The sequence below is a fragment of the Brienomyrus brachyistius genome, chromosome 4 (genome assembly GCF_023856365.1).
Source record: "Brienomyrus brachyistius isolate T26 chromosome 4, BBRACH_0.4, whole genome shotgun sequence".
NCBI classification, from domain to species: Eukaryota; Metazoa; Chordata; class Actinopteri; order Osteoglossiformes; family Mormyridae; genus Brienomyrus; species Brienomyrus brachyistius.
In genome coordinates, this window is record NC_064536.1 from 2,160,029 (window position 1) to 2,175,405 (window position 15,377).

The following is a 15,377-nucleotide window of genomic DNA, read 5'->3' on the forward strand; positions in this document are numbered from 1 at the left end:
AAATCAGCCAAAGGCCACAGCCTCACTATAGCAAGTGTGTGTGGAGTTACAGACTGACACTGAAATGACCCTCAGAGTGAACTTTAATGGGTAATTAATCAGTCATACAGTTTCATTCTCACATGAGAAGCAAATATTTACCACGGCATTTAGAAAAATACAGGATGCACACAGTTAAGACCGCTCCGTCTTAGGTATTTGGTTTTTATTGTAAATGTCATGTTACCACAGTGTTATTGACAATACTGTTTTTTTTTTATTTCTCTTCCATTTTTCCCCTCTCTGCTACGCCACGGTGCAGAAGGTATAAAGTTCGCCAAACCTGGATCCGAAAAGCAAACCGAATGAAACCAAAACGAAAGGTACTGGTTTGAACTGGATCGGGTGGGGGGGGTGTGTGAGGTGGGAAATGAAAAGGCAACTTGGCTCCTGAGTGCTTGGTGGTTGCAGGATATGCGTTGCCAGTAATATACAACTCAGTGAAAGGAGGGGGGGTAACACATCGCGCCACACCAACATCACTTGTGCTGACCAGTAAGGTGCTGCACCCAACCGTTGGGTAGGGGGGAAATGGAGAGGACGGGGGGGGGGGGGGGGATTTGTCAAAATTGACCACAGAACCCAATAACGGCATATCACACTAAGTGTCCATACAAATATCCACCACAAAAGATGCTTTATTCTATATTAAAAGGTTTTTTTTGTCTTTTTTTTTTGGTTTTCTTACTTTTGGTAGCTAAATATTTTAAACTTTTTTTTTTGTTGATATAATTCCATTAAGTTTTTAAATATATATTTATATATATACACAGGCTAACACACATACCGTGCGTGACGTACATGTGAATGATACTAGAAAACGACGGCTCTCTGAACACCATGTGACTTTCAGGGATGTAGAGTATCGGGACTTTTATTAGTCTGTGGTGTTGAATGCGCTGGTTTTCAAACCGAGAACAGGTACACTGTATATGCAAGTTAGGCAAATAATAATTATAACAACAATAATCATCTTCGTCATTTGCACCATGCCTTGTAAACTAGGAAACCAAAGTTAACTGACAATCAGAGCCTGTCCCCGCTAAGGAAGTAATAAAAAAAATAATCTAAGGAACAAAGACGAGTTTGTATTTCCTCTGGCTAGTTGACACCCTGTGCAGAGGGGTGTGGCCTGGGCAGGGGAAGGGGGCGGAGCCAGCTTGCATAGCTAGTGCAGGTAGTCATCCACAGAGGCGAAGGCGCAGGAGCCGATGCCTGAGCGGGCCATGATGGACAGGCACTGGGAGGCCTGACCCACTGCCTGGGCCAGGGGGGGCTGCTTGGGCAGGTTGTGGGTCTCTGTGTGTGGGGAAGGACAGAAGAAACATGACTCTGAAAAACGGTGGTGGGTGGGATTTACTGCCTTCATCAACCCCCGGCCACAGTTAGGCTCAAGACCCAGCATCCCAACAGCAGCCAGATGCAACCAGGCATGCCTCTTGGGTCCACTCTACACAATGACAGGGCCCTACCTAATATTGCACTGTTGAGGGTGGAACAGACGGGCTCCCTCTGTATGGCATCCAGCTGGTAGCCCACCGGGCTGTTCCAGGGGTCCGAGTAGGCTAGCAGACTGAACGCATCCTGCCGAGAGACAGCATAGACCCTCAACCCCACGCTCCGACTACCACTCGCAATGCTGCCTTCTTATTAACATGTACCTATCAACAACAGGGGGTACATACAGCTATTAGAGAAGTTTAGGGAATAGAGAACTAAGGCCAGAATATTCATCCACACCCAGAGCAGACAGACGTCACTATCTCCTCCCCAAATGATTATAATAAACCCATCCACTGCTGGAACGCAGTGAAAACCCTGCTTTGCCTCATAGCAGGCAGCTGACCACCCTAACGTCAGCATTGTATGGACCAGAAACAATGGTAAAATTAACTCGAATACGTGTGTGTCTGAATGCAGTAGCATGTGGCTGCCTGCAGAGGGTGCCGAAAGCTCCCGTTATGGATAATGAGCAAACAGGCGTGCTGGAGGTTGCCACTTCTTGGTCATCTAGGCCCAGTTCCAGGTTTTGAGGAGGTGTTCAGGCCCTGGGGGGAGGATCAGACATACCTTCAGCATCTTCTTGTTGGCCGCGTTCTTGCCGCACTCACGCCGGAGGTTCTCGCTCATGCTCTGCAGCTCGCGGCCGAACTGGATCATTCGCTCGATGGCTGCCTGGCTACCGCCACACAGCTGCCGCCTGGGCAGGGTGGGGTCCACATCTGCACGGACGGACACGGACACGGACACACACACACACACACACACACACACACACATACATACATACACAGGGTCAATGCTGGACCCAGAGACGGCTCTCTGACAGCCAGCCAAGCCTCCACTGAACCCAACATGGACCAAAAGGCAGCTCTGCCTTGCTTCAGAATACAGCCAGTGACAGTGAGGCAGACTGGCCACTAGAGGGAGCCCCACTGTACCCATGTCGTTATCGCAGTCCTCCAGCTCGACGTCATGCTTGGAGCTGCCGTTCAGGAAGCCGTTGGAAGTGGTCTCCGACACGCCGTTGCTATAGTGGTCCACCTCCATGTCCACGTCATTGCTGCAGCCCACACAAGCAGCTCCGGGTCATTCATGTGAAGCTCCGCCCCATACAATTAGCATACGATTTTAATGCACCCTACTGGCTCGCAGAGGCTCCTCCCCCCTCCCCACCTGGTACAGGTGCCTCCATGCTGACTCCGCGTGCTGTTGATGGTGTTGAGCTCGGCATTGGACAGGGTCGGGGGCGACTGCTTGTGGCTGTGGGATAGGGGGTGGGGCTTTGCGGGTGCCACCCCGTTACTGCAGCTGCTGTCGAAACCTGGGGAGGAGAAGCGACTCAGGGAGTTATGAAAGGGGGGAGGGAGTTATCGGCTGGAATACACAAACTGCCCCAAGATGGGCTATACCACTTTGATACACTGGGGGGGGAATACAGATTTAGCAGGCAGAAACTGTCCCTCCTACCCTTCCCAGACAAATGGCAGGCCCTGTGTTGTATATATGGCATAATCAAATGCTTCCTCCAGCAAGCAGCGGGCCACTGCGACAGCGACTGGCTCAGGCCGAATTTGGCGCATTAACGGAAAGCCTGGCCTGCGAACAGCACAGCAAACCGCCCCCTCCGCAATTCATTATGCCCAAAATCCATTCCATTTTAATCTCATTTTCGCTGACTGTGAAGACTAAGAGACTGAGCTGAAAGTGGGGGTGATAACTGTCCTGTGGCAGGTCTGCACATTGCTAGAGAGCAGCGGCCATTCACCCACCTGACAGGTAGGAGTGGGAGCTGCCAGCTTTGGTGGGTGAGGCCAGGCTGTGGATGTTGGGCCCGTGGCTGGGGCTCAGGCTAGGGCTGCCGAAGAGCCGGGGGCTGCCAGGGTAGCTGTCCTGGGACTTGGGGCTGCGGCCACCCAGGCAGCGCACCTCACTGTCCGTGCCGTTCACCATCTCTATGAACTGCCGCACCCTGTGTGGAGAAACGGCCATGTTACCTGATCCCCGCGCTCAGGGATCGATTAGCCATGCCTGTACAGCTGGTGCGAACTCGGCTCAAACGAACACGAGTAGGCGCTGCTTGGTGAATGCCTTAACGGGAAACGGTACACTGAAACTCCAGCGGATGTCAAGTCAGGCATGGACCAGGCCAATAGGAGCAAGGAAAGTCACCGGCTTTTAAGCAGGTTATAATCAACAGAATGTCTCATTTTATGAGAGTGAGATTTGGAAACGGGGAGCCAGCCCAAGCACGCCCACTGCCGGCCCAGGGCCCGGGCGGGACAGACGCTTACTTGAGCATGAAAAGCAGATTGGGATTCCTCTCCAGGAGGCTGGGGTACAGCTGCTGTGTCGTCTCGATGGCTTCGCCCATCCGCCCTGAGAGCACCAGCTTCTGAATCTCTGCAGGGCAGAAGGTGGGGGGGGGTGGGCACAGGGTGACCGTGTTATAGGGGGTGAGCACAAAGGAGGGGCACTAGGCTCGCATGCTATCCACACAACCTGTGTCGGAACCCTCTCGCCCCTCCCCAATGGGCGTGTCATAAATTCATTTCATTTTGATTGGTAGATAGTCTGGGTCCTGTCAGTCTGGGTTTGGGTCCCTTTTTTTTTTTTAAAATACATTCTCAGTGAAAATGCATTCTGCCGCTAGGGGCTAAAGATGACATCGGAAGTCATGGCTGTGTTACTGGATCCCACGCTGTAGGACTGATACGCGATTCCTGTATGAGCTATGCATGGCCTCTCAGACAAATACAAGCGGACATCGAACTCTTAAGCCTGATGCGGATCTAAGATCACATTGGGTGGGGGGGGGGGGGGGACTCACTCTGCCTGTTCTTGATGGAGGCGAGCTCCTCGTGCACCGTCTGGTCCGTGGAACGTGCGAACGCCTCTGCTGTGGCGCAGTAACCGTGGTGGACCAGGTACGATGCTACCATCCTGCCGGAGGGGAGCAGAGCAGAGACGTGGGTCACTGGGGCCGTGAAGCAGATGGGAGGATGCTGGTCTGCCCCATTGCCGGCAGCGGCGGACCCCAAGTCGGCCCGAGACTCACTTCTGGATCATGGACTGCCACTCGCCCTCGCGCTCCCCGACGGGGAACCTGCCGATCAGCATCTGCGTCTTGGTCCTCCATTCGCGCATGTAGTCCTCGATGTCGAAGACGAACGGGTGCTGCCCGAAGTTGGCGTCCACCACCTCGCCGGGCGTCTGCAGGCCCACTGTGGGGTAGAGGTTCGGCTGGGGGGGGGGGCAGACACAGGGCGGTGTGCGACAGACAAACCACGTTATAGACTCTCCCAACAGCAGCATAAGTGCTAAAATCTCATCTCGGCACCGATGACAAGCATCGCAACATCATAAATATCCTGTAAATAGCTTTCTAAAAGACAGGGGGGCATAACAGGGGGGGCAGTTAGGATTATTCCAAGGACCCCTGAGTGACAGGGAGTCTAAAAAACTTGTAACATATCTGCATTGGTCTGGGTTGGGGGATATGCTTTCATGGGGGCCAAAATCTCTAACACCCCTACTTAAATAATAATAGTAGTAATAATTAAAAATCTGCTTAATAGAGCAAGTTGTGCATCAGCACTGAATTCTTGCAGAAAGCACTGAATATTTTCCCATTGAAGGTCTATAAGTTAATATTTTCAGTGAATCCCCAGACAAGAAACTTCTCTACCAACAGGGTAGCACACAGCTTTACCTGTAGTACACAGCCCACACCCATATAAACTCACAATAAATACCCCACAGATCACAAAGCTTTACTAGGAAGACAAACACATTCCAATGAAGACGATCATCCATTTTCACTCACCGGTAAATCAGTAAAAGCGATACCTGAGAAGCCAGAGGTGAGAACAACTTCAGTACATGTCAGACACATCATATTAAGCCATAAACCGTCCATCACGGCAAAAATGACACCGAACACACCATAATGAAAACGCCACATCCCGTCCATAGCGATACATCAGTAAACATCCCAGAGAAGTAGCCCACAAGCATTCCAGCTTCTGGGAAACCCTCCCAAACACACGAAATTCTAAGAGCCACTCACACAGAGGAGGGGTTCACGGAGACTACCATCACACAGTAACTGGCCTGCTTTCTGGGATTAGCGAGAGCGGACTTAACGGGACACCCCCATAACGAGGTTCTCATCAGTGGCTTGATTTGACTTTTAACTTAAACTTAAAAGAGCAGTTCTGACAGATTTACTTCCGTAAGCATAATTTTGTAAATGTTTTTGAGGCCATAAATGTCCTCGTTTGACTCTGCAGGCGCGTCTCCTTGTGCCATCCTACCTAAACTGTGGCCGTTCTTGGTGTAGAAGCAAGTGTTATTGATCAGGTTCACGCAGCAGCCGATGACGTCGCCCGTGGTGAACGTGGGCCCGTACGGCTGCCCCGTGCCCGAGGAGCAGAAGGAGTGGCCGTCGTCGCCGTGGTAACCATACGAGTGTTTATCCCAACCTGAAGAAGCGGAAGGAGGGCCATCACAACCAGATTTTTTGATTAGGCACTGGGCAATTTCTTACGACTGGAACGTGGATGGCGAAAGCAATCAGGCTGATACAAGCAACATACAGCTCAAGATATACAGATTACCTTCAATTCACCTATTCTACTGTGCATTAACAGGCGCAGTAGAGCTTGGATTAGCATGTTGGCTCACTGAAGGCGTGGCGTCCTTACAGGCTAGGAGGGTGCCATCACAGAAACATCAGTGACCACATTTCCAAACAGAAACTTGGCACAGTGAGTGCTGTACTATCACCTGATGTACACTATAGTATACAATAGGGAAAATAGTACAAAACATGAAAACAAAAAAAAGAGGACAGACACTGCAAAAAAACACACAGCAAATATGCAAATGACAACATCTCCCCAAGTGGAACGGGCCGTTATCAGTAAGGCAGAGAGGGTCTGAGCGCTGCAGCTACCAGGCATCACAGTGCCTCTAGACTCTCAATCTGCAACCAGGCTACAGCTTCACCTTTCCCGACAATACAGTGGCTGAGAAATCAACCTGAGGTTTGTCCACTGCTGGCCTCCGTAGCCTTGTGGTCTGGGGCCTTCTGCTGGCGGGGTCATGTGACTCCGTCGTCCCCTACATCCTCTCCTCTATCCTGTCCTTCACTTACTGTCCTACATTTACCCCGATGAAATTTCCTTGATGTCCGTTAGCGATTTCGGCAACACCCGCCACACAGGTGCACACCCACTTAAAGCCAGAACCACCCCCCCTGGGGTGTATTGGAGGTTAGTTTAGTTACTCATTTAATGGCACAGCACTCCAGGCAGCGAGGTGCCCATGACACAGTCTAAACCTCTCGCCCTAGTCCAGGAATCTGGCAAGACCATCGCTTTACCTGCCACCTTATGGCTTGTAACCTGCATTACACACAGGCTGGTTATCCTCTAAATGAGGTTCTCCGCACAACCTAACTTGGGTGGCAAAACATGCAAGGTACAAACTGCACAAACGCAAAAAATCGGCAAATCAAAACAAATATAGGAAAAGAAAGCTCCACCCCACTAGACAGAAGCCACACTCCATTGGACAAAAGGTCGACTCAAAACTAGAGCCAAGGATGAACATAACTGAATATTATTTTTCAGGCAGCGTGACAAACAGCCCATCCTCTACAGTAGGCCCTCTCTGTACCCAGAATGCCTTGAAAGTGAGGCTGGCCTCCCACGCCAGCCACACGCACCCACCGCGGAACCCCAGCACACTGCACCTCACCTGGGAGTCTGTTCATGTTGACGCCTTGGGCTGAGAGACCGATCCCCATGTACCTGAAAAAGCGACAGCAGAAAGTGACGAGGAGAAAAACGACAGACGGAGCTCTTTGTGCCTTGGACGCCTTCAAGAGGACACACTCGAGAAAACTTTTCCTCTTCCTCCATGGGGGGACACCCTACCACCAGCTGTACTTTCAGCTTCAGATTGCTCACGCACCTTTAGTTAAACTTTTACCTCCACTGAATGCACATGAATTAACAGTTCGATGTGAAATGCATTATAGAGTGGTAGTGTGTATAAAGGGCCAATCCACATTTTTTCAGTTCCAGAACAATTCCAATAGATTCCAATGCAAGAGTTCTTTTTACTGTAATATTTGACTAAAATATATGCATTTATACTATACATTTTTAAAATAATTTTTGATCTAGCAAATACAAATGAAAAAAAAAAAACCTTTAGTTTCAATTCATGTTTTAAGCATTTGAGGGATTTGCTGCTCAATCCAAATATCTTCCAGGAAAGTATACGCATGTGACGAACGCTTAAAATGTCCCACAATTTCTCTCACACTAGCAACAGTGTCACTTACACTTCATTACGATAGCAGGCCTTCGTGTATCACAAGTTGTAGCGAGTACAGCCCAAGCTAGCGACTCCCAAATCACCCACTGCCTTTTTTTGCATTTCTCGCACCATCTCCCACAGCTGCATGCACTTTTAGTGGGATTTCCCACTAAACACTTCTGCCACCTCTCAAAGCCTTGTTTTTTTACAAAGACTGCAAATCACTTTGCTACTAGATGTTGTTAAAAGCGTAAAATACTTCCAGATTGTCTCCCTCTTATCCAAATGTTGTTACGCTCCTTGCACTGCAAAGGGTATGCGCATGACATCATAGTAGGTGGTTGTCACTGTGCTCATACTCAGTGGCAAAAAAGTGACATTTTCAATGTTCAGCTTAATTATTGCAAAAAAAAAAAACATCTAAAATGAGAAAAAGGTGTTGTACAATTGACTGGACTGATTTAACAAGAAATAGGAGCCATCTTCTTACAGACTGCTGAAAACTGAATAAGTAAGTATGGGACATAGATGGGTGGCGATAATATTCTGAATACTGGATTGGTGCACCTACCACTTATGATCTCAATACCTTCTCATCTGCGCCATGTTAACTGGACCCCTGGTATGCCTGAATCTTTAGAAATGTTTTTCTCTCTTACAGTTCATTTCGCTTGCCAGCAATTAATGTGTGATCACTGCGCAATTAGACTATTACTGAGAGATTAATGCAACTAATTCTGTAGCGTGCCTCATTTGGTTAGATTTAATATATAAAAAAAAAAACGTTGATTGTTGAATAATTAAAACATATAGCAACATTTTAAGAATTAGACATTTTAAACTCTAATTCAGGTCTGTTAAAGCATTACACGAATAACTACATTTTACGGAAAAACAAACACAGTTACGCCATTTCAGAGCTCAATCAAAGCCGTGCTTTTTGGCATTAGTGGGTGTGGACTTAACTTTTTCACCTCGACTGAACTCCCATGAATTAACAGCTTGATGTGAAACATTTCAAACAGAACCACAGCATACTTGCATGCTTATCTACACAACATGTCCTGGCTCAGATTTTAATTCAATAAACGCATCTGTTTAACACAAAATGGCACAAATGTAGTTTAAAAAGAGCAATATTTCCATACAAGACGCAGACTCCACAAGCTCCACCCACATAAACACATAAAATTATCATAAATCACTGATTTGCTGGGTCCTGTAGAAAAAAGTTTATACCGCAATCCAGAAACAATCATTACAGCCGAGCCAGGGCCCAAGTTGTTAAACGTATCAAACACATTTAATAATTTACACCAAGAATTTAATTTAATTTTGCTCTGTGTTCCCATGCCCTCATGAAGTAAACATCGCAGAGCCGCCGCTAAACGCAAACCATATCCCACATGTCCGAGCCCAATCCGCTAATCGGCGCTAATTTGTGACATCCTGTTGTTTTCCAGAGAAGACAAATGAGGGTAAACTGGCTCCCGAAATTCATCAGAAAGCTTGCTGCAGAGAGACTTCCTCAGAGCACATTACTTCAGAACGACTGGAACGTAGCAGTTTAACAAACGATTACACTTCCACTGCATGTAGCATAATTGGCCTTATTTGCTAAACATTTAAAGATGCTACTACTGGGTGACTTCTCAGAAGGGACTAAATGGAAGCAAGACTGAGTGCAACGAAATGATTTTGTTTAGCCACTCACCCGTCCCTGCCTTTGCTGACAATCTTGACCTCGAAGTAATAGACCCCACAGGCGGCTGGGATGGGGTGGGTCGCCCGCACCGAAGCCGCATCTTTCGGGGTCTTCCCATGACCTGTGAACACCAAAGGAAGGGCAGGTTCGGTCAACTTTGTGCGACTGGTTAGCTTTCACTCACTTTCCTTTCACTCACTCGGCAGCGAAAAGAGAACCGGCTCCTTTTTTCTTCAGGAAATCAGCAGCACATGCAGCAATATGTGGTTTATATATAAATATTTTACAGCCAGAGTTACGGAAAGAGGAGGAAACCCCTGAGAAGTGTCTGCTTATGTGTGATATAAGATGTGAGGAGGAAGGGGTGGGGCATATAGAATCTGACCAATCAGGGCATGGAATCAAGCAGCCATGTTCTGCTCAACTGACACAGCTGCTGGGTAACTAGGAAACAGACTGTTCATGAAGGGGGGGGGGGGCTTCTCATTTTATCCCAGCTGTATCCCCCGACATAAACATCCCCAGGACTGACCCTGAGCACTGTGCCCATGGCAAATCAAGTCAATACTTTAAATGTATTCCGAAAAAAATTGTAGTTATTCTATCGCTTTTTCACCAACATTATAAAAATCACTGTTAATGTTTAGGACCATTTCAGTAGGTGGCTGACAGGATAAAATCAACAAAGTGCCCTAAACGTGACACTAGAGCAGAATTTCATTACTGGTGCATTCGTTAGTTTAGCATGAGGCCAAGGAAAGACTAACGAACTGTCTGCCTCTGAGTGGCTCCTCTGATCACAGAGCCAGGTCGCCCTTGGTCACTAGACGCATCTCCCTCGGAAAACCGAAATCCCACAATCCAAGATACCCGAGGCCACGACCACTTCAGCCCACGGGAACAGCGGCCGCCTGTCTGACGCCGAGGCTACATCTCTCAGGAAAGTGGTGTCGTCAGCGGAACGTCAGACAAGATGGAGGGTGAGGACAATGAGGTGTTCTAGAAAAACCACTCTGTGGTGAACTTCCTCCGAGGCAGGCTTTGATCTCCCACACAGCATAACCTGTCAGGTGGAGTCATGCTACAGTGAAATCCAGATATACGAGGCAGCGAGGAAGGCTACAATACTGGCATCCGACTAGGAGCTCGTCCTTCACTTAGGGGAAGAAAAAAAAATGGAGGCAAACACTACATCTTATACTTCAAACTATACATACTTCAACTTCAAACAATCAGCCAGTTCAGACAATTCAACCAGGCAGGTCAGGAGCTTTGGAAACAACTGAGGGTTTCAATACAAGATTGAACAACAATATTTATGGGTCACTAATAAAGCGAAGGGCCGAGCGGCCGATGAGATCCATCGTCCACAGATGATGGAATAAGTTGGGAACGAAGGCCGAATAGATGGAAGAGGAGGAGCATGTGCAATGAAAACAAGCGCAGAAGCCCCGAAGGAGGAGGGCCACCAGCCGCTACTTCTCTTTGTGCGTGGGCAAAACCTCTTTCGGGGACGAGCATTCCCGAGACACAAACCCCCCATTCAGACAACGTGTGCAACAAATCTGCCCAAATAGAATATGGCCACCCTCAGCTCCGCCCCCACCAGCCACAGGAGGAAGACAGACGGGCGGGTGAAGACAGACGGGCACCACCCCCCCCCATATGCACCTAAAGAGCTCTTCAGAAAACAGAAATAATCTTCATTACAGCCACCGTCAGCGGTGCAACTATAGGTAGAACGGTGGCTCAAAATCTAAACCAGGTACGCCCCCCAAATGATCTACACGACTAGCTATTTCTGCGGCTCTCACAAAGGATCTAATGTTTTTAGATAAGGCAGTCTACAGCAAATGCTGTACACGCTCAGTTTCAGTAAAAAAAAAAAAAAAAAAGGATTTAAGGACTGACAACATCATGAGAATCCAACACCATTACCAGAACTGTGAAGGTCATGACAGACCCGGCCATCGCTAGCTTCTCACATTTCAGCCATAAGGCCTAAGTTGGAGCAGAGGGAATCTTTTCCTCACTTCTCCCTTCTTACTTTAAGCAGAAGCCTTTGACGGAGCAGGGTCCGAACACACGACTCCTCCTTCAGGGCTACATTCCTAACAACCCCCTGAAATCTCAAGTGGAGAAAGTCTAAATGTTCAGAGGGCAAAGGTCTTGTGGTTACCGCAAGGAGAAGACAAAAAAAAACCAACAGCGTGCCAAGCCTGGGCAACACCAACACTACCCCCTACCCAAACACTGGGATGTGCCCACAGCACCTACTCAACACAGCAGTTCTGGACCGTCGCTATTCAGAGACCTCTCCTTCAGTCTCACACTTCATAAATCCCCAAAATGCAATGAGTACTGTCAAAGAATTAACAGCTAAGAATGCATCACTGGAGTCATAAACACAATCGTAAACAAGTAATGTGCAATTACAGGACTAAACAAAATATTAAGGGTCCTGGAGGAAGATTTAAGTGCAATGATGGTTGGAACCTGAACCCAGGAATTAAAAAAACAAGGTATGTTTTTCTCAGGTCTGACACAGGTCAGCTACATAGATTTCATCCCATTGCCCATGAACCATATCACAGAGCAGTGTTTCTCAACCGCAATGATTGTTGGAACCTGAACCCAGGAATTAAAAAAACAAGGTATGTTTTTCTCAAGTCTGATACAGGTCAGCTACATGGATTTGATCCCACTGCCTACGGACAATATCACAGAGCAGTGTTTCTCAACACAGTCCTCGAGGACCCCCAGAAGGTCCGTGTTTTTGCTCCTTCCCAGCTCAAGCCAGACAGTCCACGGGGAGGAAACAAAAACACAGACTGTCTGGGGGTCCCCGAGGACCGTTTTGAGAAACACTATCATAGGGTCAGTGAGGCCACGATAATTAAGGACAGAGCCCTTCCCCATTGGGGTCACAGCACGCCCGGCAACAACGCAGACAAGAGCACACGAATGCCTGGACAAAGGAAAGGGCTGCGCGGTTAAAAATGGAACGGGGATAATGAAAGATCCCTTCCCTGAAGGGTCTGAGGTTAAATTCCCCAAACAGTCTAGGTCTGCCTTTGCCAGAGGCAAAGGACCAACCACACCAGAGACCGTTGGCAGCCATTTGCAAACCTGTTTTTCCTTTAGTGTAACTTCAGTTACTATGCAGATTGAACGCAGAATGTCATATTTACTGCATTTTAGGTATCAAAGACAACCATTTTCCCCCACAAGGGCCATAAAAAGAAAACATCTTTATATATTTTATACATTTGAAATGTGGCCCTAATTTCTCATAATATACCAACACATAAATATTTCAGTACACATATTTCATAGGCCATGGATCGATGCCTTACCCACAAAAGGATTTACTCATCACTGTCACTTGCTATAATTGAACAGAAAACCAGTTTAACTAGCTGAAAGGTGACACAGCTGTACGTGTGGACAATCCAAGGCAGAGCTCAAAAGATTCCAACAAAGACTAAGAAAAAGATGATTGGTCAGGCACAACCAAAAGCCAAAAGCGTGTTTAAAGCCATCACAGCAGCACCATCCCTATTCTTAGACATCACGTTTCTGGAGAGGGAGGCCCAATTTCTGTTTTCACTGCAACAAGGGAAAAAAAGCCCCCTTTTTGCTGGGTTCCTCTGTCAGGGCTGTGTGTAGGACTTAAACCTCCCAGTTTCCTGTTATTACAAGGCCTAGTCTGTGTGTGTGGCCCTGTCCTGCTCTTTGTTAGGGTGTCACATAGACACACTAAAGGCGTCTTTGGGTTCACTGGGGCCATTCTGGAAACACCTTAGCGGGGTATGGGGGCCGTATCCCCACCCGGGTGATTTATTTACCCTGACACACGCCAGGCGCCCCCGTCAAGGCAGCCATCTCCTATTCAGTTTCCAAACCCAAACCTCAAAATACGTTTTAACCGCAGGGGCTGGTCTGAATAACGAGCGGGGGCATTAAAGGGGGTCGTGGCCGCAGGGTTTGCCGCCCGGGTGCCGGACTGCGGCACCGCAGCGGCGGAGGGACGGATGGACGCCGACGGCAGCGGACTGACCGCAAGCAGCCTTTTGTTGTTATGCTGCCACAATAGCCTGCTAGCTAGAGAGCTAACCAGCTAGCCGACACGTCCGGAGGCCGGCGCTACCCAACACACATCCAAAACACTCGATAATAAACACGAAGACAGTTCATCCACCTTGAACCGTGCGTTTAAATAAACCATAATCCCAATAAAATTAATTTAAAAAGCACTTTTATTAACCCACAGTGCTAGCTGTCCGATATCGGGCTAACCAAGTGTGCGGCAACAAAATGCTCGCAATTTAATCTCGGTAATCAATTAAATACAGCAATATACCAAGGTTTAATGTTAAATATAAAGGCGAAATTGGCCGAAATATTCGGGTACGAACGAGCAGCCGCCTAGGGGACCCCGGACAGCCTCGCTGGATTATCTTAGCTTAGCTCCATTTAGCCGGAACATTTTGTACCAAACAAACCCAATGCCAGCTTAGCCGCAGTTAGCTAAAATAATTAATATTACGCGGAATTTAAACGAATAGCGACGAGGAGGACACCACTGGCGTTATTCTCGTGTTTAAGTCCGGGATTCTAAATTTACAAATATACACAGACGTTATGGTACCTAACGAGCTAGTTCTTCCGACGTAGAGGCCGCGCCGTAGCGGCATTTAAAGTATGTTTATTAAAATTCATAAAACGGCCTGTTTTGTTTGTTAGCCGTTTTGAGAGGTGTTTGTGATGGCGGTGTCTGTGACTGTCGCTGCTTGGTTTGTGACTGAAGGGCCCGTTAGCTGGCCGGCCGGCGGTTAGCATGAGCGGCTAGCCAGCAGCCCCGCGTCGTACCTTTATAGTGCACTCGGAGGTTGTTCTGAGACAAGCCGATGTAACTGAACTTGTCCTTGGGGCTCCACGAGCGGGGCAGCGGGGTTTCTTGTTCATTTACGGCCGGGTAGAGTCGCCGGAGACGCTGGCTGAGCTCTTTTTCCTGTTCGCTGAGAGTCGAGTCTCCGTGAACCACCACCGACATCAGAAACCCACAGCCCGAGGACTGTCCGGACATGGCGATCGGACGTTCAGCTATCTATTAAAATATAACCTACAAGCAAACGGACAGCTAGCTCACCAAGCTAGCTCCGATAAAAAAAAAAAAAACTTCTAGAGCTGGGCCCGCCCGCAAACGAATTAAGCGCTGCGACGTTTGCTTGCAAGCTAATCAAACGTAAGAAGACGGTTTATTCTCTCTAAAAGCAAACAATCTGACAGATAAAATTAAAACCAGACATGAGCGGCTAGCTCGTTAGGTCTTTTGTTTGTTGTCAGTGCATGATCCACAGTTCTGATTGGAGAGGAGAAGCCCCAGTCAAAGTAAAAACACACTTATTCCCCCAGAGCGGAGTCCGTGCACAGACAGAACCAATCAATGCCCGAACTTCTTCTGTTTCCACTTCTTATTCTTCGTCTTCCTCGCCTCTCCTGCGCATCAGATTACCGCACCGCAGCTCGGCTGTCACGCTGCTGCCCCCTACAGTGCCGACTGGGCACGCCTGATTTAACGCACCTCACTGAGAATATTTACCCGGCTGCGTATAGGTAGCGGGCCCAGCTATAGATTAAGATAACTGTTTATCAAATTATAAACGAATTGCACTGTCGAGATGTAAACAATGATAAGTTATTGAAAATGTAAGAATATGCTGCATATAACATTTTTTTCTGTCTTCCAGTTGCTAACCCAGAAGCTGGATTCTGCTTCTGAAGGCCTAAATGAACAAAC

The 15,377-nt window shown here is 48.0% G+C and overlaps 1 protein-coding gene across 1 annotated transcript; it reads right to left on the reverse strand.

Annotated features, from left to right (window-relative positions):
- Positions 1–65: 65 nt before the first annotated feature.
- On the reverse strand, positions 66–15,048 carry ranbp9 (RAN binding protein 9). Its single transcript, XM_049011636.1, has 14 exons — positions 14,447–15,048; positions 9,584–9,695; positions 7,303–7,355; positions 5,856–6,023; positions 5,366–5,388; positions 4,598–4,782; positions 4,370–4,482; positions 3,834–3,942; positions 3,312–3,511; positions 2,716–2,863; positions 2,481–2,602; positions 2,110–2,261; positions 1,512–1,623; positions 66–1,338 (listed from the first exon to the last, which is right to left on the reverse strand). Exons 1-14 carry the CDS (start codon positions 14,661–14,663, stop codon positions 1,208–1,210), a joined length of 1,845 nt encoding a protein of 614 aa, XP_048867593.1. The 5' UTR covers positions 14,664–15,048; the 3' UTR covers positions 66–1,207.
- Positions 15,049–15,377: the final 329 nt, after the last annotated feature.

Excerpts from the sequence above, each read along its gene's own strand:
- ranbp9 (XM_049011636.1), bottom strand. The coding sequence starts at position 14,663 with ATGTCCGGACAGTCCTCGGGCTGTGGGTTTCTGATGTCGGTGGTGGTT. Across the intron at positions 9,696-14,446 it reads CCTCCGAGTGCACTATAAAG|GTCATGGGAAGACCCCGAAA; the intron begins GTACGACGCGGG and ends TGGTGTTCACAG. Across the intron at positions 2,262-2,480 it reads GGACTGCGATAACGACATGG|ATGTGGACCCCACCCTGCCC; the intron begins GTACAGTGGGGC and ends CCGTCCGTGCAG.